Here is a 22,739-nt window from a genome sequence, read left to right as displayed (position 1 = left end):
TAAAATCAGACCTCAAACGCTGATTTAATTTATTTGATCTGTTATGGTTGGTAGTCATCAGAAAAAAAATAAAAAATTGAAATTTGATTTGAGTGTGGCCTCCAATTCATTCCTACATTGCACGAGTCAATTCAATTGACCAGTGAAATGGCAACGCCGTTTTGGAGTCACTTCAAGCCAGCCAGTCCCTCCAGAACATGGACGGTGCGGACCAACCGGCTCAGGCCGTCATCCTCTGTGGTGAGCTGGGGTGAGCACAAGGCATCCTAGGCCGGGAGGAGGAAAGATAAACGGTTACATTTCAGAATATACATGATTAATGTGAAATTTGAAGGGCAAGCTTCAGATTGTTAGCTCCATAATACTCACACTGGCAGGTCCAACTTCCATAAAGGCAATATTGGGATATTTTGCATGTGTGGTCCAATGTTTTTTTTTTTTTTTACAGTAAATACCACCCAAAAAGCAACACATGAAATTCCACTTTTAATAAATTCTTCACAACAGGAGGGGAGAACAAATGTAACAAATATATTTATATACATTTGAAAAAGGAGTCTCGATAATGTATAAATATAAAAAAACATAATTGGGAATTTCTGCTCTGTGGACGTATTCGTAAAACCGACTTACAAAATAGACATTTTGAAATTATCGTGTACATAAAATGCAAACAGTAGGCCGATAGAAAAGACGGTAACAGTAGAAAACAGCAGCAGGAGCCAGCAGAACTAACGGGACAAATTGAAGAAAGCAAAAACAAGAAGAAATAAACGTTCAACAGCTGTCATCCGATTGACCTTGGTTTCAAAACACACACAAAAAAATGAGTGCAGCAAGTTAGTTGACATCGACTGTAATATGTGCAATAAGGCAGATCAATCAGGAACGCGTACTGATAATCGGGCTCGTCTGACCATTTTCCCCACTTGGGATCCAAAGTCAGCAAAAGCTCGATTGTCAGGACTGGAAATCGGTCCGAGCAGACAATCGTAGACATGAAGCGGAACACACATACAGTATTGATAACAGGGAGCGAATTTGATCTTTTTTTTTCTCCCCGCCCCACATTTGCATCATCCATTTTAACTTGGTATCAACGCAGAAATGCTTCATACGTGTTTCAAATGTGAAGTGAGAGAAAGTCAGGTAGACGTGGGTAAAGCCTCTGGGGGGGATTAATGATTTACGAACGGTAAAATAAAAAAATCAATTTTCAGTTATTTTAAGCCTGAATAATGGAATATCGATCACGTTTAATTTCCCTGTTGGAGCTTTCACTAGCAAAAAAAAAAACTTGCAACACAACAAAAACTTGAAAATAAATAAAAAATATATATAATTTAATAACCTGTTTACATTTATACAAAAGTCAGCCGGTCGACAAAGACCACTGACATGTTTAATATTTACACACGTACATATATAAAGGGTGTAACAAAATCAGAAAATTATTCGAAAATGACTCGGCGAATCGTACTAAAAACGACTCAAAAGTGAACCGTTCCACTTTTATATCAAAATCCGTATCAAATCGTCCTTTATTGGAGAAAACTCTTTGATGGCCACATTTACAGCACGTACAAGTTCATTCGTGTTATCACATGACTAGAATCTCATTGCATCATCACCCCCCCCCCCCCCCCCCCCCCTCGATCAGAGGCGTACCGTATCGAATCGAACCGGAATCCCACTGAATTAAACCCAATTGAATCATTTTGAAATGAATCAACCTTGAATCCTATCGACGCACGTATTTTCTTTTTTTTTGGGGGGGGGGGGGGGGGGGCACACCCCTAATATATTATTCATATATATCGTGTGTAGTTTGTACCTTTCTAGTTTGGAAACAAGTCAAAAGTCTTGTCGGTTCGGAGGCACTCGGGTCTCATTTGCACATGTTCAAAAATGGTAAAAAAAACGATCATGTGGTAGACATTCACAGTTCATCTTCAGCTTATGAGGCCCCTTTAGGATTTTCACTTCCTTTTTTCTCAGACCCAAGCTGTGCAAAACATACAAATAAAGGATACAAAAAAAAAAAAAAAACGCTTAACACTATCTTGTCACCCTGTACAATGTGCTATAAATAAAGACGGACATTCTCGGGAGAACATGGAGGACCTGTAGTGTTTTTTTCTATGTGGTACAAGGCGAAGCGAAGGCATTTCAGTGCTTTTTGTGTGAACGTGTGTTTGGTCTTAGGCGAGCAGGTAGTAGTAGAGGATGTAGAGCAGCACCATGGCGGCGCAGTAGAAGAGCAGGAAATCCGCGGCCAGCAGCGGGGATTGCGTCGGTCCGTCCTCCGGGGCCAGCAAGGCCTCGACGCAGCGCAGCACGCGGGGCGGCTTAGACAGAAGCACATCAGAGCACACACACATGTCCGTCTGGACGGGGGTGGGGGGGGCAAGAAATAAAAAAAAATAAAAAAACACATGACAGGGAAGAGTGTTAGAATTTTGGGGGTTGACAAAGACTGAGTTTGGACCGGCGACTTGTGCGTTTTGAGGATGCTCGAGTCGTCGGTCCAAAACGTGACGGGCGACACATAACACTTGATATAGTTAGGAAAGCAGTCACAAGTTTGAGGGACAACGTAAGCCTAGAGAGGCTGACAGAACAGTAATGCTTTTCCGCCATCTTGTGGCTGCTATACGCAATTACAAGCCCACTTGAGCGGGCCGTCTAGTTAGTACTCTATGAATCATACAACACATTTGAATCCCTACTTGAGTTATTGTTCCCAGAAAGATGCTATATGAATTCAAGTTATGTGCTTTTTTTTCCTTTTTTTTTTTTTTTTACCCTACCTCGGGGACGCCCAGCTTGCGGCAAGCAGCGATGAAATTTTCCACGTTGAGTCGACATTTGGCTGAGCTCAGTTTGGGCTGAAAGACAAGGAAAAGACCATTTACGAAAAGGGATGCGCATGCAAAAAAAACGGATGCAAATGCAAGTGGAAGCTGATCTATGAGTGGATTGACAGGTTTCTGTTCTGTAACTCGGTAATGTTTGTGCCTCTTCCGCTAACACTTCCATTGCCATCACTTCAAACTTCAATTTTCCATGATTAGGCTAGGCTCAACTAATATGGATATTTTTTTTTTTTAGGCCAATGATGATTTTGATACTTGGCAAAGTACATTTCATATCACAGATTAATCGGCCAAGTAAAAAAAATATATATATACTGTATATAATGGATAAAATAACGCTTACATCAATAAAAATATAAATCACAGGTAGATTTGATTTTTTTCAATAAATTGCCCTTTGCCTTTAGTATTTACTTTTACAACAGAGTGAAAAAATCTATTTTTTGGGGGCTACTTTTTTTTGGGGGTCTTATCTTTGTCTAATGCTGTAATGTGTAAGTGTGTGTGTGTGTGTGTGTGTGGGGGGGGGGGGGTCTCTTTTACACCTGTTGCCAACTAAACTGAAACTTTATTACTAAGCAATTATGCAAAAATGCCTTTCTTTTCATTTTTGACAATTTAATTTCCTGCATGAGCTTTTAAACCTGTCCGGGATTTTATTTGATATTGTAGAATGGATTTTTTTTTTTTTTTTTTTATGTCCGCAGCCCACCTATATGTCGGTCAAATCCTGGAGCCGCCCTGCTAAAACTAAAACTAATAAAAAATAAAATTTCAAAATTAAAAATTAAATTAAATTAAAAAATAAAATAAAATTAAGCATCAAAAAAAAGAAGAATATAACAACCCAGCTCTAAAAACTAATTAAAACAAATTAACTGAAAAATAAAAACTAACATTTGAAAAATCTAAAACTATTACTTGTATAACCCTTTTTTTTAAAGTCCGCAGACCACCTATATGTCGGTCAAATCCTGGAGCCGCCCTGCTAAAACTAAAACTAATAAAAAATAAAATTTAAAAATAAAAATAAAAATAAAATTAAATTAAGCATTAAAAAAAAAGAAGAATCTAACAACCCAGCTCTAAAAACGAATTAAAACAAATTAACTAAAAAATAAAAACTAACATTTGAAAAATCTAAAACTATTACTTGTATAACCCTTGTTGCTATTACAGTGAGCCCACTATTTGTGATCTTACACACTAAAAACAGTTGGGCAAAAAAAAAAAAATATGGATAAAAAATGGACCGATCCAATTTATGGGTCAATTTGACCCAACTTCCTGGGTTGTTTTATTCAAAATGACCCATTTTTTGACCCAAGTAAAGACTCTAACCAATATTTGAGTTTTACGCTGAAAGACCCATTTCTTGACTCAAAGTTGGGTCAAATCGACCCAAGTAGAGGATCAGTCCATTTTTGACCCATGTTGGGTTATTTTTGACCCAACTGTGTTTAACATCTCAAAGAAGACACACCACTGCTGGGGACGGAATGTGGATGATGGACACCGAGCGCGGTCGAATGCTGTTCACCAGCTGGCAGAGGACGGTGCCGTCAGACAGCGCCTCCCCAACGTCCTCGCCGAGGGTGATCTTCAGTCGTGTTTCCAGCGCCTGCGGGGAAACCCCCCCACCGTGAGCGCACAAGATTTTGCGGACACGTTTCCAGATGGCATCGAATCATCCGACTGACCTTGCGGAGCCGCGCGACGTCCGCTCTCTCTTCTTTAGGCGAGCGCACGGCCGTGCGGGACTCGCTCCTGCTCATCTCGCTTGGAGACGAACCTGTGGACGGACGACAGACGCTGCCGAACTCGGACTGGCCTCGCTGAGCTCGCGGGTCGGTTTTGTTTTTTGTTTACCTGCGGGTCGGACATTGCTGCGGGACGACGTGCGGAACAGGAAGCTGTTGGGTTTCTGATTCGGCGCCGGTGGTGATGTCGTCGTCGTCGTTGTCGTCTTCGGGGAGGACGGTCCCTCTGGAAGACCTCATTTGTAAGTTGTTATTCCCTTTTGGTACATGATATAGCTAATGGCTTGCGATTTTTTTTTTGTTTGAACACAAGAAATAAGTTAATATTTACTGCAATAAATAACATCAGATGTATTGCACATAAATGTTTTTGTCTTCTAGGTTAGGCCTACACTAAAATAAAATATTTCCCCCAACAGTCTATATAAAACTACCTGTTCTGCTCCTGGAGCGTTGAAGATGCTGCGTTGCCGAAGAACACAGAGCGGTGGCGTGTTCAGTGCTCTGAAGGAAAGACCACAGTGAACATGTTTGCATGTGGTGTGAATCACTTAGGAGGAGTCCAACTCACTGCCAATCTCGGTCGGAGGCCACAGTGGGAGGGACTGCCTTCTGGGGATGCGCCACTAGAGGGAGACAGAGGACCGTTTCTGAGCATTTGTAGTAGCTGTGGCGGTAAAATGTGTCTCAACTCACTTGGAGCTACTACTTCCTGTAGGCGCTGTAGAGGCCACAAAACTTCCTGTTTTGCTTAGTGACTTGAGCAAGCTGCAAAAATAGAGACGTCACATGAAAGTGATCAAAAATCGAATCTTTACTTTAGGATATAAAGGGGACATTTTTACATTTGGCCTGTATAATAGGACAATGTTTACCTGGCCTTCTCTCCCTGTTTCTGCTGCTGCTGCTGCTGCTGCAGCCGCTCCCGCTCCTGCCAGATGAGGAGCGTTCCCGGCCGACGGCGCTCTTCAGTGGAGGGGCTGGAGGGGCACTGGGGCGACGGCGAGGTCAGCGGAGGCGGGGCAGCAATCTCCACGTGAAGATTGGATCTGTACCGGAGACAGCAGGAAATAATAAGCCAGCCAAACAAAAACAGTATTCTCATTCACTGCCATAAATTCATAAAAAAAAAAAAAAAAAGATAAAAAATTAGGGGCGACAGGCATTTACATTTTTTAATTGTAATTAATCGCATGACTTCACTAGTTAACTCACGATTAATCACAAATGTTTTATCTGTTTTAAATGAACAATAAAAAATTCTAGGTTTTCATACTCTTGTTAACAAAAGTAGAAAAAAAACCGTTAAACTAATAGAAATAGTTAAAATTAATTTTTGACGTTTATAGCCGTCAATGGCAGTGAATGAATTTAAAAAAATAAAATAAAAGAATATCTAAAATTTGGGGTTTTAGGCGATTACAATTTGTAATCGTAATTAATCGCATGACTTCACTAGCTAACTCACGATTAATCACAAATTTTATATTGGTTCTAAATTTACAATAATTTATTTTCTAGGTTTTCATACTCTTGTTAACAAAAGTAGAAAAAATGTTAAAATAATACAAATATTTAAAATTATTTTTTGACGTTTATAGCCGTCAATGGCAGTGAATGAGTTAATGTGCAAAAACTAAAATAGAATGAAAAAAAAAACACCTGACAAGATATTTCAAGATATGTATTTGTAATCAAACAGAAAATGTAATCAATCGAAACCATCCAAATGTAACCACTCAGGTCTCTTAATTATGTAAGATCACTAATTTCAGACGCATTCAAAAGGTCAAATCAAATGTGCACCACCATTCTTCTATTTTGCCATAAATTTGTTGGTAAAAGTCGCTAATTAAACTAATTGAAATAACTGCTACGCTCTTGATGCAGCCACTAAGTCAAACTTCTAAACTAAGAAACGTTGTCATCATGAAGTGCTGTGTATAGATTATTTCATCTTGGAATGAGGCTGCAACACAAAATGTGGTCAAAATAAAGCGCCGTGAATCTATTTTGTGATCCGCGTGAAAGCCGTCGAGCCGAGGCAACGTCTGACTGACAAGTAAGGGATGGGAACGCTCGTCTATTGACTTTCCCCAGCTCTTCAAATATTGTATCAAGTGACCTTGTGGACTCGGGAAAAATCCATAAGCGAGTAGTCAGCATGTAACCGATGACGACAGCACATACCGGCGTATTGCAGAATCCTTGTTATGGGGCGACGCGCTTCTCTCCTTCAGCTCCTGGAAATCAGTCACACAATCAACAACAGAAACCGGATGTTGCGCAATGAGCATCTTTTGCCTCGTACCAGCGCTGAGAGGGGTGTGGGAGGATCCGTCTTTATTTCCTCCTCCTCTTCCTCCGTCACGCTGCTGTCAATGAAGTCGGCCTGCTCGGCTCGGCCGTTGACTATGAACGCGGCCGTATGGAGACTTATGGTAAGTTTTTGTCACCCAAGTCACTCACCACGTTACAATACTAGCTAGCAGTTAGCCACGCTTCTTATATTTCTACTGAGACTGTTTCTGAACATTTCCCGGAAAAAGGTTCATCGTCCGTGTGAGAAGACCTCAACATGGCCGTCAGCCTCACCTTTGTTGGCTTCTAGAGGAGATTCCTCCGCCTCCTGCTCTTCCTCCTCTTCCAGGTTTCTCTGGTCTCTGCTGACCTCAGAAATGCGGAGGGAACGTTCGGAGAAGTCATCTGCTGACTAGACGCACACATGCATTGTGAGGTGTTTGTTATCAAGTCATTCACTGCCATTGTCGGTTATTAACGTCAAAAATTCCTTTTAACTATTTCTATTAGTTTAACATTTTTTTCCCACTTTTGCTAACAAGAGTATAAAAACCTAGAAAAAAATATATTGTAAATTTAGAACAGATATAAAAGTCATGTGATTAATTACAATTAAAAAATGTAATCGCCTGACGGGCCTAATTAAAAAAATAATATATTAACTCATTCACTGCCATTGACGGCTATAGACGTCAAAATTTCATTTGAACTATTTCTATTAGTTTCCCACTTTTGTTAATAGTTAATAGAGTGTGAAAACCTAAAAAAATATATATATATATTGTACATTTAGAGCAGATACAAAATTTGTGATTAATCGTGAGTTAATTATTGAAGTTATGTGATTAATTAAAAATTGTATTCACCTGACCCGATAAAAAGAAAAGAAAAGCAAACATTATAAAAAATTTGGGGCGTCAGGCGATTAAAATTTTAATTGTGATTAATTCACTTCACTAGTTAACTCACGATTAATCACACATTTTATATCTGTTCTAAATGCACGATAATTCTTTTTTTTAGGTTTTCACATTCTTGTTAACAAAAGTGGAAAAAAATGTTTAACTAATAGAAATAGTTCAAATGAAATTTTGACGTCTATAGCCGTCAATGGCAGTGAATGAGTTAAAAATAAGGGCCGTTTAATTGTAATTAATCGCATGATCATTTTATATTTTTTATAAATGTACAATCAAAAAAAATCTAGGTTTTCATGAAAAATTAAATGAAATGAAAAAAATGTTAAATAGAAATAGTTCACATGAATCTTTGACGTCTATAGTCGTCAATGGCAGTGAATGAGTTAAAGTAGCAGACGGAGGTTCGAGCATGGACTTACCTCATTCCCAGACCACCTTTTACTGCCGCTATCGACGCTGTTAAAACCAGAGTCCAGGCCTCCGAACTGACTCACGAATAGCTCCTGGTCAGACAAACTGCAAGACGAGGATGGGTTACTTATAGGCGTGCAAAGAAAAGGTTCGAGTGGCTCGAGTCACTAACCAGCTGTTAAAGCCAGTGGGCCTCAGGTGTCTCTCCAGCTCCTCCTGGCTCCTCTTGCAAGCCTCCATGTTGAGATATTTGAAGATGTGATATTTGCCCTTGGAGCAGATCTGCGCTGGGGGCATCTGCAGCGGGTTGTTGTCCAGTGAGATGGTCTGGAGATGCCGCAAGTGGCGGTAGCACAGGGGCACCTGGGTAATGCGGTTGCAGGACGCGTCCAGGCGGACGAGGGGGAGCTCGGAGATTTCTGCGCACGAGAGGGGAATGCGAATATTTGTCATTATTAGAGAAAGCAAGCTCAATTTTGCCTAAGGGTGTTTCTTCTTCGTACCTTCGGGCAAAGTGGTGAGCCGGTTCCTCCTCAGTCTCAAGTCCCGCAGACACTCGAGTTGGCCGAGCTCTGGGGGTAAGCACTGCAGCTCGTTGCAGCTCACATCCTGACGAGCAAAAAAAAAAAGTGATGCCAAAGTGTACATTATTGGATCATATTGGTACGAGTGTGTGTGTGTGTGTGTGTGTTTATGCTACCAGCTGCCGGAGATGTGCGAGGGTGAATACGGAGGCAGGCAGCGAAGACAGCTTGTTGTTGCTGACGATGAGCACTCGTAGGAGCGGAAGCTCAAACACGGACGCGGATAAACTGGACAACAGGTTACGGCTGTGGACGAAAACGAAAATATTATTTATGTGGGTTTACTGTACTTTAAGGCTGAAGCTTTTTTGAAATTTAATCGAATTGCAATTTTTTTCTCCCAATGTTAGTTGTAGTTGTTATTTTCCGTTAACTATCACAATCTTGCCACCAACCAACTGAAATGAAGCCGTTTTTTTTGTTTTGTTCTATTTGTCAAATTGCAGCCTTTTCAATTTTAAAATTGCATTCTACTACATTGTGATGTCATTCTGAATTGGATTTATCGTTCTGCCCAACATTTCCGGATTTCAAAGAATTGTGGGGCCCACCTTGTCCATGTGGGGCCATTTTGCTGGGCTTCACAAGTTTAGACCTCTTTTTGAGGGTCAAGACTTGGTTTTAGAGTTTAGGTTTGAATTGGGTTATGGTTGAGGTTAGGGTTTTTTGATGGTTGGCGTTAGGGGAAGGGGATAGGAAATGTTTTATGTCAATGAGGTGGCCCCACAAAGATAGTAAAACAAACCTGTGTGCATGTGTTTGTGTTCACCTTTGTCTTTGCTACATTGTGGGGCCCATACACGCGCGTTTTTCTAGGTTTAACTCTTTGACTGCCAAAAACGTTAAATAACGTTTAGTAAAATCCTATGGAGGAGTGCCAAAGACGTTAAAAGACGTTTGTTTCAAAATAGAGGTGAAACTAACCATTTTCTATTGTTGATTACTGAAAAACGGAATAAGGTAGAAACAAACTTTTTTGTCTGATGAAAGATGAGAGTCCAATCTTTCATTTGGTAGTATGTGTGTTTCCATAGTCCAAACACACAATTTTCTATGGACCTTGAAAGATCAGTCAAAATGCTTAAAATCGGCTGGCACTGGCAACATCCCTTTTCTGAAAACGTCTAGAGTTAACTACCATTGTGGAAACGGAATTCAAATTGTGGGGCCATTTTGCTGGGACCTCTTTTTTGAGGGTCAAGATTTGGTTTTAGAGTTTAGGTTTGAATTGGGTTATGGTTGAGGTTAGGGTAAGGAATAGGGGTAGGAGATTACCTGAGATTGAGGTAGGTAAGGGCCTGGAGGTTCCCCAGGCAAGGGGAGAGTGAACGCATCCCATTGTGGTAAAGACTCAGCGTCTCCAATGAAATAAAGTGACCGAGCTCCTCCGGCAGATCACATAGTCGATTTTTTGACAGATCTGGAAAAAAAAACAAATTTCAATCTTATTCAATTTGTCTCCAATTCTCGCTCTGTCATTCACTGTGTAGTCTACTTTCAAACATTCCATTCAACTGAATTTGGCACACTAGTGCAGTACAGTACAAATACAGATGTGCAGTTTAAGGCTTAAATAATAAAACACACACAAAAAAAAGACTTAATTTCACGATTCAGTCATTTCTAAATAAATGTTTGAACGCAAACAGCCTTAAACCATTAATTGGAATAAATAAACCAAAACTCCACTTAAACAATACTATTGTAAAATTATGCAGTTTCAACAGTTAATTCAGTGATTATTTTGAATACCACCAGAGGGAGCCTTGCCAGGGTTATAATCGAGTTCTCATTAGTTTTTTTTGTTAGATTTTTTAAAATTCAGTTTTAATTCGCTTTTAGCACAGGTTTGTTTTTATTTTTTGAAAATGCTTCGTTTTTTTTTTAATATTTTATATATTTTTTTATTAGATTTAGTATTCGTTTTAGATGTATGGAGAATTTAAAGATTGCAAGCAAAAAATGTCACAATAAAATGTTTCCAATATAGTCAACTTTCAATTTTTAAACGGATGTTCAACCATCTCACTTCTGTACAGTTGAAGAGTAATACCAAAATAAATGCATTTAAAATAAACTCAAGACATGTAGTTAGTTTTCTAAACAAGTCTAATAAACCTGAAATTTAATACAGTATTTTATTTATTTTTTTAAAGCATTCTTATTTTCATTTTATTTGGTAATGAAAATCTTATTTAAATGTTAGTTTTTGTAGGTTTTTTTTTATTAGTGCATCGGCTTCCAACACTTTCGATTGGTCAATAATTCTTAAAAACAATAGACCAACATGGGGACTGACCAATACTGTTGATTTACGGAAAAAAGTTGACCACATTTGGACATAAAAGGTTTCCGCCAACAGCGATGATACATTTAGTATGCTCTTTTTTTTTTTTTACAAAGATACAACATAATTTATACAAATCCTTTTTTGAGAACCAGTGCAATAAGCCCTCATTGGTGAGTCTTAAAAAGCCCCATTAGCGCAAAGCTTTCATTGACACAGAAGTCCGTCAATGGCAGACTGCCCGGTGGCCGTTTATTGATTTGTTTTTGGAAGCGGCGTGGCTGGAGGAAGCCATTTCAACAAAAACAACAACAAAATGCATGGAAAGGGAATCATACAAGTTACACACAGCAGCACAGTGTGTGTGTCTTTCCTCGAAGCATACAGAATGGATGGAAATGGGTGTACAGTAGCGATGTATCTTTACCGTCCCATAGCTGCGGGGGAGCCGTGTGAACAAAAGGTGGGGGTGGGAAGCTGTGTGTGTCTCCGCTGGGGGGATGGAACGGCGGGGCCCCCTTTGCTAGCCGTATCCAACTATCTATTGTGCAACAGACAGCCAAAGATGTCCAAAGAAGGTGCGCCGAACATCAACATTTTCAGTTTTAGTTTTTCAGCCAACTTTTTTTTTTTTTCAGCCAGCAAGCACTTAGCCTCTTTGGTCAATAATTGTTGTGTTGCTAACCGGGCCTACCTATCATGATAATTATCGAATTATCATTCGATATATAAAACGGACACAGTTTTTTTTTTTGTACTCTATAAACTGTCATTTGTTTACATACAGTACGCCATCAATATTCAGTTGCCCTGCTTCGTTCTCGAAGGAAGCTGCAGCTGTGTAAAATAGCGCTAATGCTAGCCAAAACGTCAGCGCACAGCTAACAGTTATATAACATGTCCTCGGTGATTCATGCACAAAAACTTATAGAGACTGGCGAACGGCACCAAAATACGTGTTTTGGGTGTCAGAAATGCTCACAGGTATAAGGGGGGGGGGGGGGGGACTAACAACCCAGTTGTTTAACTCATTCATTGCCATTGACGCCTATAAACGTCAAAGATTCATTTGAACTATTTCTATTAGTTTAACTTTTTTTCCCCCAATTTTGTTAACAAGAGTATGAAAACCTATACTTTTTTTTTTAATAATATAAAAAAAAATTGTTTTTTAAAGAAACGAAAAGATTATTAAAAATTAGGGGCGTCAGGCGATTAAAGTTTTCAATCGTAATTAATCGTAAGACTTCAATAGTTAAAAATTTAAAATAAAATAAAATAAATAATAATAATATTTTATCTGTTCTAAATGTACTATATATTTTTTTCAAGGTTTTCATACTCTTGTTAACAAAAGTGGGAAAAAATTTTTTAAACTAATATGAATAGTTCAAATTAATTTTTGACGTCTATGGCCGTCAATGGCAGCGAATGAGTTAATTATGCTACGATTTGACTGTTCCAGCCCACTTGACATCTGGTCCCTCGACTACATTGAGCTGACACCTCCTGGTGTATAAAAAACACCAAGCTCTGCCATGATTCAGCATGACACAAGCAGGCTGGCGTCAGGGCAGACAAGCTGCCAACATGTCACGGCGGGGAGAAACGCAATCCTGACACACACAACCGTTACAGAGCGACGCATCATTATTTAGCCCCGTTTCAATTGTCGCTGTGAACAGATTTATACAGCAGCGTTCCTCCATGTCAACATCCATCCATTCAGCCAGCCTTTGTTTGGCTGGCGTTTCCTTTTATTTCTATGTGGGTCACTGGACAAGGGATAAAAATGCTGCGCAGTCCCGCAAGAAGTGGGACAAACATTCCTTATCAAGCGGCACGATAGCGAGTCCGATACAAGAGGAAAGGCCGGGACAGGATATTTCTCTTCACTCGACTGAATGAAAGTAGTGTTGTTTTCGCAGATTTGAAAGCAACCAGTTTCTATAGGCTTTTACATTATGTTAGCGTGAAGCTATGTTGTTATATGATAGGCGGCCATTTCTTGTTTGAATGAATCCAAGAATGTTTAATGTTTAAATGTGTTTCAAGGATGTTGAAGGGGTAAAACTCTTATAACAAATTATATAGCTTCTTTCGATATCTTTTTTTTCTTTTCTTTTTGCGGGGAAGTTTTGCCAATCAGGGACTTCCTAACTTTGTAGGGCAATTCTTGTTTTTTGCAGGTTAATCCCAAGAAACTGAAGCAAATGTTTCATTAAACAATACAAATATGACAATATAATGAATGAACAATTGGTTTGCTTTTATTATCAAATCAACAGTTTTTATTTCTTACATTCACATTGTGCAAACTTTTGTTTCACATCCACTCCAGTAGATGGCAGTGGCGCTCTCTCCTTTTATTTGGGAGGGGGGGGGGGCACTTCAAATCTTTTCTGTTACAGACTAAAAAACAATGGTAATGAAGTTCTTTGAAAGCTAATCTATATTTGTTTTTTTCTTCTTTGTCTTTAATGTCATAAGGTAACAATGTAAAGAAGATGTGTAATCTTGACGGTTGTCTCGGGGTTTGACACTCAGTTTTGCTATTCAATGCGTTTTGATGAGGCGCAAAATGCTAATTTTGGCCCGCAAAATGCAACGTGAAACCAAAATGGGGGATAGCTTCAGTTCTTGTGTATGAATGTTAACTTTGCGTAACGGTTCGTGTGCACGCATTAGGGGTGTGCCAAAAAAATTGATTCTCATTAGAATCGCAATTGTCATTTAGTACAATTCAGAATTGATTTTAAATGCCCCCAAATCTTTTTCATTTAAATTATTTTATACCTTCTTCTTATTGTTTGTGTGTGCCTTTATTGGGAGCGCTGTTCACGTTGTACCCAATTTGGCCACTTAGGGGCAGTGTGGTTCCACGCGGTCAGATACACTGTTAAATTGTAGCCACGTTAGAGAGTACAGGGATGTGATTTGACCAAAGTGAAATTATCTGAAAATTTAGCCGGGGGTCTGGGGGCCGCTGGCACCCACCTAGGCTAGCTAGCGAAGCCCCCCGGAGCTCATGGGTTTTCCGTGTTTTTAAGTACTTTCAATGCACTCAACATGACAAAGAAATAGACAAAACAACAGCATAAATTTTCAATGTATATTGAACTATCCCATATAAAATGGCAGTTTTAGTCAACTCAAAATCAGTCACATTCAAAAATATTGGACTGCCTTTGCTTTTAAAAACTATCACTGAGAATATCATCATATCTAACTAATGTGATTACTAAGTTAACACATAAATAATGTTGAAGAGTTCAAATTTTATGATCAAATAATTGTATCATGACCAAATGAAAAGTAACTCATATTAGAGCATACCACAAATGTCTTTGTTATAGCAGAAGAATCATTTTTTTGGGGGGGAGATAAAAAAAGCGGAATTCCGCGAATTAGCGGAAAAATCACATCCCTGAGAGTAGAAGGAAAAAGTCTCGATCAAGTTATTCCATAAAAGTTGTTGTTTTTTTTGCAGCGTGGAGCCGTTCGTTTGAGTGATAAAAGTGCCGCGAGTAGAGCACTAATTAGCATTAGCGAGTCAGACTGGAGTAGATAATTACGATTCCTTGAACAACTATAAATTGAAGCAAAAATCATTGTGAAGCAAAAATCATTGTCAAGCAAATCATTTTGAAGCAAAATTTCAAAAAAATTTGAATAGAATCGCACACCTAAAAATCGGAATCGAATCGTGAGACATTCAAAGTATAGTAAAGTAAAGTAATGCATAGTGTGCAGTAGAGATTTGATTGACTAAGACAGTGATATATTTTTTATTTTGTAAGAGTATCCAAGGCTGTATTACAGAGGTTTAAAGCAACATCATAATTATCTTTTTTGCTGCTGCTTTCTAGAGCCAAAGTGTCTGAATCATGTGAAGAAAAAAAAAAAAAAAGATGTGATGTGCACTCCACAGCCTTTCAAGGCAGGCTAATACAAAACACTTGCTATGAAATCACTGCTTGAGGTGTGGCCAAAGGTGAATCACAAGCACTTCAGGCCACATGGCAGTACGGCAGAAGCTCCCTATAACACTGTCAATAATTTCCTCATTCATCATGGCGGCACTCAGAAATCATTAAGGGCAATAATAAACATTTGCGACGTTTCACTGTTGAATACTTTGCAACCAAAAGCTTCCTCAGGCAGTTTCACAATAGTCGCCACAATGTATCGAGTGTTTCTAACTTTCTACACGCTGTCCTACAAGCGCTTATCTTGGGGAAAGAGCGCTTAAGCGAAAGAGAACAGCGCTGAGTGATGCTTAACTCGACGGCAGATGATGGGGAGTGCAATGTCCTTGGCGAAGAAATCCCTTTTGACTTGACTTCCTCCCACACGCTTCCATTTTCACCTCCTCCTCGCGCAGCCTTCACTCCCACTGACTGACTTGCAGCTCAGGGCAAACGCTGGGCAGCATAAATATGCATTTTGGCATCACAAACCCGCTTGAAGTCGGGTGTTTACATTATGCCTCACTAGTAACGTATTGCTTCCCGGTTGGCTTAAAATCAAATTAGCCAAACTGTATGCATTTATGATACTGCCCCCTGAAGGCCAAGGTGCACCCCACAGAAGGAGCAGCACAATGTCCATCAAAATAAGGCATTAAATCACAATGCAATTTTTTTTCCTTCTTTACTTTCTAATTAATTGTGTTTTTATGTAGTACAAGTGCCATTTTATTTATTTATTTTTACAAAAAAAAAAAAACTATTTAAATTGTGTGTTTTTGAGGGGGCTATATATCGGATTAATGGCGCAGCGTCGAAATCCGACCACAGTGCGACAAGCACTGATAAGCGAGCGACATGCAAACAGATGGCGGCGGTAGCGACACGTTCCGATCACCGTGGCAACGGCATGCGCACAGTCGAGCTGTGAAAACACAGCGGCGAGAAAGTATGTACTACCACCGACGCGCCGCTGTACATTCCACCATGTCACGTGACCTATTAACACAGAATGGCAGGTTCATCTGCGGCCGTCTAAGCAGAACTTGAAGGGCCGACCCCCCCCGAACGCACCGTATCATCAAGTTCCTCGGTGGGGAGGTTCATGAATCAGCGTGGTTACGTAAGACACACAGAGCCTGGCCTTTCATTATTCACCAGTCAGTCCCGCCACACACACACACGCATACACACACAAACCAGTCAGTTATTTACACACCCTCATCGAGTTTCATTGTGTCGCGGCCAGGAAACAAAACTAAACACCAAAAAGTAGCGCCTTGAATCCGGCCTTGCGCCAGTCAAGTGAGCACTTGTAGGCAGACTGCCTTTGCTCTGGTTACCTCCCATGGGACTGGGGAGGGTCTGAATCCCCCCCCATCCCCTTTCAACCAGCTGCCATCGAGCTTTAACATACTTTCAAAGTGCAACTCACAATCTGAATCATCAACCAAGCGCTTCCGGGGTCAACCGCAAACATTTGAAAAACTGACCGTTTCTTTCTCATCAGTTGACAGTGAGCCGAATCTCAAAATGTTACCAGAGCATAAGTGTGGACGGAAATACGTCGCAAGTTTATAGCAGCCAGACAAGACAAAGCAGAAGTGAACGGTGAGCCCACATCCGCTGCCTGGAGGAAATAAAGCAAGCGGGTGTATGCACACGGTCTCACTAAACCACACGCAGCAAATGTAAACAGCTCGTTCCATGTTGAACACACACACACACAAGAGAATTGTTTGTCCCTAACGAATGAATGGATGATTACATCAAACACTCATACTTTCTATTTTAAATGTTTTAAGTGTCCCAAAGGCGTATTTATACGTTGTTGTTTTTTTTTTTTAAATGCTAGCGCAAACAGAAGGCTTTGACGCAGCCTCTCAACTGTAAAGAACGGTTGAAGAAATGCTAGTTATTACACAAACGGCCAGTAGCTGGCAGCAGAGCAAACAAGATCAACCAGGGCCATGTTGAAAAAAAAGCTAATTTTCCTCACAATTCTAAATAGACTTGTGAATAATCATGAAACTTAGCTATATTCTAATGTGAATTGCGGCAAAACGAAAACAGGCAAAAGTATACTTTTTTTCCTGATGAAAGAAGAGACTCTAATCTTTATTTTGGTAGGTTCCATGTTCTTATAACAATAGAACACAATATTCTGTGGGCCTTGCAAAATCAGTCAAAATCCAGTAAAACAGCCGGGAGCGGAAGGGGATTGCTTCAGTGAAAATGGCTGCGAGTGAATGAGTTAACTGGCGAACCGTTAGCTCGTTTGCGTGTTAAATGCACAGACTTACTGTATTTGAATGGACTAACAATGTCGCTAACTCGCCGTTGGCGGCCATCTTACGTTGCCACTCGCAAAGGCCACCCGACTTTAATACGTTGATTTCTCAGTGTCGTTTTCACATTATTTTCTACCTTTAATGCGAAAATGCTAACCTGTATGACATAGATGTGCTAATAAGCCTGGGAGAAGTGCTACATGTACAAAAAAATGTGTATCTTTAGATTAGTCTGCCTCATGTTGTCAAAACCATCAACAATCAAGTGAAAGTAAAGCCCATCGGGAATCATTTGCTGCAAAATGTAAACCTTACGACCCTTTATTATTGAGATAATAAAGGGTCAATGCAACCAGTTTAGTCTTTGCGAGGCTCTCATTACTCCATACAGCGGAAAAAATACAATAAGTTATCAGTAAAAGTGGCAACATAAGATGGCTGCCCTCTGGCTTCACCTGTCAGGGTCCTATTGACAGTCCAATTCATACTTTTACCAGTCTATTTTTACATAGCTCTTCATACTTCTTTTTAATTTAGCCTGTACCAGAGGACATCTTGAAGCAATTTTTTGTGCAATATAGAAACATCCTCTGTTGAATGTTTTTTTTTTTTTTAAATAATATTATTACAAAGATTACTATCAGTTCGTGAGAAAATGCTGCACCTTGTCTGCAGTGACTTCCAAACATGAGCATCACTATCAAAGTCAGTCCGGGAGCAAAGATATTAGATATCATCGTGTCTACAGTAGAGCATTGATAGTTTGTCCAGCCTGAGGATGGCCGGCGCGTTTGCTCATCAAACGGCAACCGCGCGAGACAAAAACACACACTTGTGGGTGTGCGCGGGGCGTACAAGGCCCGAGCTTTGTTCGCCTCTCGCCAGAAGCGTCGTCTTTGCGTGCGTGTGCGCGAACCTTTGACCTTCATGGAGCTGGGAAGTTGCCGGGAGGGAGAGAGGAAGACAGGAAGGAGGGGGCTTATTTTTTTAATCGCGAACACTTCTGGGATTTCTCAGCCACCTTCTCGACACGAAGACCAAATTCACCGGCAAACTATCCAAAACAAGGAGACCTTGAAAAAGAAGTCAGCTTGTGTGTTTTGCCTCTTCGTCCCTGTTGGACGGACACCTGGCTCGTTATGAGCAGATGGTCATAATTAGCTGAGGACAGTGGGTGTTGCTTTAGGTCAAGGCAGAGCTGAAGATTGATTTGAGTCAACCTGGACGGCATAATCCTCTTTTCGCACACGGTGACGACAAGGTAGTCTGCCGTAATCCAAGCGTGAGGCCGACCGACGCGGAAGTCATCAAACGCCAAAACTAAACCAAGGTACAGGGATACTTACAATCGGGCCAAATGTGAGCATTTTCCTCACCTTGAGATCAAAATCAGCCAAGGTCTGATATCGCTAAAAGATTATCCTGAGCGATTATCCTGTGTGGTGTGTAAAGAGTAAGGTTTTATAGTTAATGAAAACAAAACTCAATAAAAATTCAAAAAAATGAAAGTGTTTTTTTTTTTTAATAACTGAAACTACAGTTTTTTTTGTTTCTCAAACTAATTAGAGCGAAAAAGTCAATTAACTAATTTACTGCCATTGACGGCTATAGACGTAAAAAATATTTGAAATATTTCTATTAGTTTAACTTTTTTTTTTTTTACTTTTGTTAACAAGAGTATGAAAACCTAGATTTTTTTAATTGTACATTTAGAACAGATATAAAATTTGTGATTAATCGTGAGTTAACTATTGAAGTCATGCAATTAATTACAATTAAAAAATGTAATAGCCTGACGCCCCTAATTCTTAATAATCTTTTTTTTCTTTTTTTTTAAATCGCGTCAGGCGTTTTTTCTAGGTTTTCATACTCGTGTTAAGAAAAGTGGGGAAAAAATGCTAAACTAATTCCAACTAAACTAAACTAGTTCCAATGATTTTTTGACGTCTATAGCCGTCAATGGCAGTGAATGAGTTAAAATCATACATGCATTAAAAGACAACTGTTTTGATAATCTGTTAACCGTTACCTCAACAGTAAACATTCACATAGCACTATTGTGTTCTATCTTGATTTCTTTTTGAAGTTTCTATTTTTCAGACAAAAAGATTTTTTCCCCCCAGTAAAGACAGATTTCTCTTACCTTGCTTACAGTTTCAGCTGTCACTTTAGCCTCCGTCAGAGCTGTCACACTTACTTGTGGTCACCAGGTCACCTGGCGGGTGGGGTGCAGTTCTGATTGGGTTGGGGAGCCTTTATTTTGAAGGTTTGCCTGACTCAATCAGCGGTTTTTAGACAGATCACGCAAAGTTGGTGTGACGCGTCTGACAGAGGCTGAAGTGACAGCGAAGTAAGAGGATTCTCTCTTTAAGAGGAAAAACAATTATTGTCTAAAAAAAAAAAAAGAAACTTCACACCTACAGTATTACTCACAGATTTCTGTAATCCTCAAAGAAAGCCATGAACATTTTGTTTAATCAAAATATGACTTTTTCAAGCATTTTTTAATGAACAAAATGTATTCCATAATCTAATAAACAAACAAATATAATCAACAGATCAATTGATTATTGAAATAATCTTTACTTCCAGTTCTATCACAAAATACAAATCTTTGTTCAGCCTTTCTTTTTTTTTTTTTATGTGTTGGAGACAAATATAACCTTGCCACTTGCTGGTGGAAGTGAACTTCGCAACATTCAGTCACCATCAGTTCACATTGGTATCTCACAGTGAAAGTATTAATATGTGCTTGCATTTTCTGTGTTTTTGTTGGCATTTTGTCAAAGTTTTTTTTTTTTCCCCTCCAACCCTGGGTTCTAAGGTGGTGTGCAGAGGACTGTGTGAAGCAGTACGAGCTTCTCCAGTGGGGTGGCCAAACTAGCCAGGGTGCACAACGACTCACTATGGGCCACGTAGCTCCGCCCCTTGCTTCTACGCTCTTTACAATAATGAAGTAGGAGGAGTTAATAAATGCTATAATGCAAGATAAAAGAGATACCATGATTGCTTAGCTTTGTCAAAACGACAACAACAACAAAAAATAGTATTTTATTTTGTTACAACTATGGTTTTAAACAATGCACTAGTATGTATAATGGCTATTCTTAATAAAATCCTGTTACATGATGGTGTGGTCAATCATTTTAATGTAGTAGGACATCGATTCAAAATAGGAGTGATTTCAACATAAACAATAGTTGTGACGCGTATAATAGATTAGGGGTGGAACCCCAAACCGGGAGGCAACAAAACAAAAGGCGAAACTTTAACTTACCTGCGTGTGTAATGTCGGATAGGTCATAGTTCTTGGCGCTGCGGGGGAACTCTTTCAGTTTTCGGTTGACCAAGTTAAGAGCCCCGCTGGCGGCTGCGTCCTCCAGGGCTTTCTCTACACTTCGACTGGCCGCGACTGTGGCCGGCAGCTGGGCTCCATCCCCAGCCTCCATCAAACCCTCGCCTTGGGGGGCGCTCTCTTTACTTTGTTTCCAGCGCCTGCGTCGCTCTCCTGGCCCCACGCCGTCCCCTTTAATTAAAAAAAACAAAAACTACCAACTGGTGAACATGGTAGCGAAAATCCAATCAAAAAGTGTTCGACACTCGTTGTGGCCGTCACACAACATAACCTCGCGTCACCGCTACAACTGGAGAGTGGGGTGAAGCTGTCAATCTTTCAGGAAGTGGCGTCGAACACGCGTGTGTCGTAACAATAACCCCGGAAGTCGGCATTTTCTTACAAAATAAAAGATCACAACTCATTAACTTAAAGAACAATAACATCCAGCAGTTGTCATTCCGGCCCACATCAAATATCTATAGATGTGTTGCCCTACCGTCTTGTGTTTTGTAAACGAAATGTGTAGCGCTTTAAGTGGTTGTCGTTTTGTATATATTTACTTTGACAGTTACAACCCAGAACTCACATAAGGAGTGGTACTTGACAGGGCGGGCCCCTCTACTTGCTACGGTGGCCTAGAAGTGCCAAACAACGCTACCGACCAAGCATTAGTCCCACTTCAGAAATGCGAGAGCAGAGTAAGTTAAAAATAAAATTTATGTGTTAATGCATTGATATATATATATATATATATATATATATATATATATATATATATATATATATATATATAATCATATTAATCGATTATTAAAACAATCATTAGTATACAGCTCTAAAATTAAATAATGTGCAATTAATCCATGTGATCGGTATCAATATTGGCCAATCGCACTCCTGAAAAATCAAATTCAGCGGCGTAAAACCCTGATCAGAACCACAATTACACCCTGGATTGGCTGCCAGGTAATCATAATGTGAATGGTTGTTTGTCTATATGTGGCATGCCATTGGCTGGCACAACCATGCAGTCGCAGCCAAAATCAACTGGGATGGGATCCAGCTCACCTGAGATCCTAAATAACGAGGAAAAACGTTACAGAAAATGGATGGATAAATGTCCACGCAAATGCACTGTCACTAGGACACCATTATTGCATCTTTCATGTTTGCTGTCTTTCCTCTTTCAGTACCAGATGACACACACACATACCACTTCAATTTGCATTGTCCTCTTCATCCAGCCCACTCTTTAGCCCTCGTTTCCTCCCTTCCTCCCACCCCTGCATCCTCATTGGACCATCTGTCAAAGTGCTGCCGGACCCCCGGCTGCAACTGGGACTAATGTGCATGTAAGTTGGGAGGGTGGGCTATGCATATGTAAAATCCCTTAAGAGTCATTAGATCATCTCATCCAATGTACTGCATCTCCATGCAATCTGTGAAAATAATGCAACCCCACCACTCTTGGTGCTAATATTTAAAAATGTCCCACTCCCTCTATACCACAATATGGAAATGAAACAGAAGCTTTAGTGATTAACATATATGTAGTATGTAAACAAATATAGTGGATGACTAAAGTATTTTCTCACCATGATGGCTTCTTCTGGGTCACCCTCTCGAGGCCCATAGCAGAAAGGGTCAGACTTTCTCACGCTCTTTGTCCGTCCCTTCTTCCTCTGGGCTCTCAATGTCACTTCCTTTTGCATCTTCCAGAAGGAACTGTGTCAAAGTGGTGTCTTTCGCTATTGCATGTGCAGTTAAAGCTGTCTTTTATTTATTTTGAAAAGTGGCACAAACAACCATGCATTTTCTATAGGTCCAAAAGGGGTTATTTACACTCAGTGCATTGGGTTGAGGTTGAGGATGTGACCCAGCACATCGGATCAAGATTTGTATCCAACAGACAGACAGGAGATAAAAGTAAGAAACATGTTACCAGGTTATCAGTAACAACAGTAAAAACAATGCAAATTTTATTACCAACATTTCTTCAATTCA

The 22,739-nt window shown here is 39.9% G+C and overlaps 1 protein-coding gene across 3 annotated transcripts; it reads right to left on the bottom strand.

Moving 5' to 3' along the window:
- Nucleotides 1-5: 5 nt before the first annotated feature.
- Nucleotides 6-21,276, bottom strand: lrch4 (leucine-rich repeats and calponin homology (CH) domain containing 4). Of its 3 annotated transcripts, none has more exons than XM_077544867.1 (18): nt 20,676-21,276; nt 10,128-10,272; nt 8,969-9,098; nt 8,772-8,877; nt 8,441-8,687; nt 8,277-8,373; nt 7,232-7,349; nt 6,948-7,048; nt 6,827-6,879; nt 5,512-5,685; nt 5,333-5,404; nt 5,208-5,262; nt 5,071-5,140; nt 4,746-4,871; nt 4,577-4,668; nt 4,360-4,497; nt 2,811-2,888; nt 6-266 (listed from the first exon to the last, which is right to left on the bottom strand). In XM_077544867.1, the coding sequence occupies exons 1-18, from the start codon at nt 20,845-20,847 to the stop codon at nt 168-170; spliced, it is 2,073 nt and encodes a 690-aa protein (XP_077400993.1). In that variant the 5' UTR covers nt 20,848-21,276; the 3' UTR covers nt 6-167. The 3 variants fall into 3 exon arrangements, with proteins under 3 accessions (XP_077400993.1, XP_077400991.1, XP_077400992.1); XM_077544865.1 differs by lacking the exon at nt 6-266 and adding an exon at nt 474-2,387 and having other exon boundaries at nt 20,676-21,272; XM_077544866.1 differs by lacking the exon at nt 6-266 and adding an exon at nt 474-2,387 and having other exon boundaries at nt 4,746-4,862; nt 20,676-21,266.
- Nucleotides 21,277-22,739: the final 1,463 nt, after the last annotated feature.

Source organism: Vanacampus margaritifer, chromosome 15, assembly GCF_051991255.1.
Source record: "Vanacampus margaritifer isolate UIUO_Vmar chromosome 15, RoL_Vmar_1.0, whole genome shotgun sequence".
NCBI classification, from domain to species: Eukaryota; Metazoa; Chordata; class Actinopteri; order Syngnathiformes; family Syngnathidae; genus Vanacampus; species Vanacampus margaritifer.
This window is presented reverse-complemented; position numbering and strand designations above follow the sequence as displayed.

Bases quoted from the DNA above. Each gene is read 5' to 3' on its own strand.
- lrch4 (XM_077544865.1), bottom strand. From the start codon at position 20,847: ATGGAGGCTGGGGATGGAGCCCAGCTGCCGGCCACAGTCGCGGCCAGT. The intron at 9,099-10,127 runs GTAATCTCCTAC...TTTCGTCCACAG, and splicing joins CTTACCTACCTCAATCTCAG to CCGTAACCTGTTGTCCAGTT. The intron at 4,498-4,576 runs GTCAGTCGGATG...GTTTCCCCGCAG, and splicing joins ACGTCGCGCGGCTCCGCAAG to GCGCTGGAAACACGACTGAA.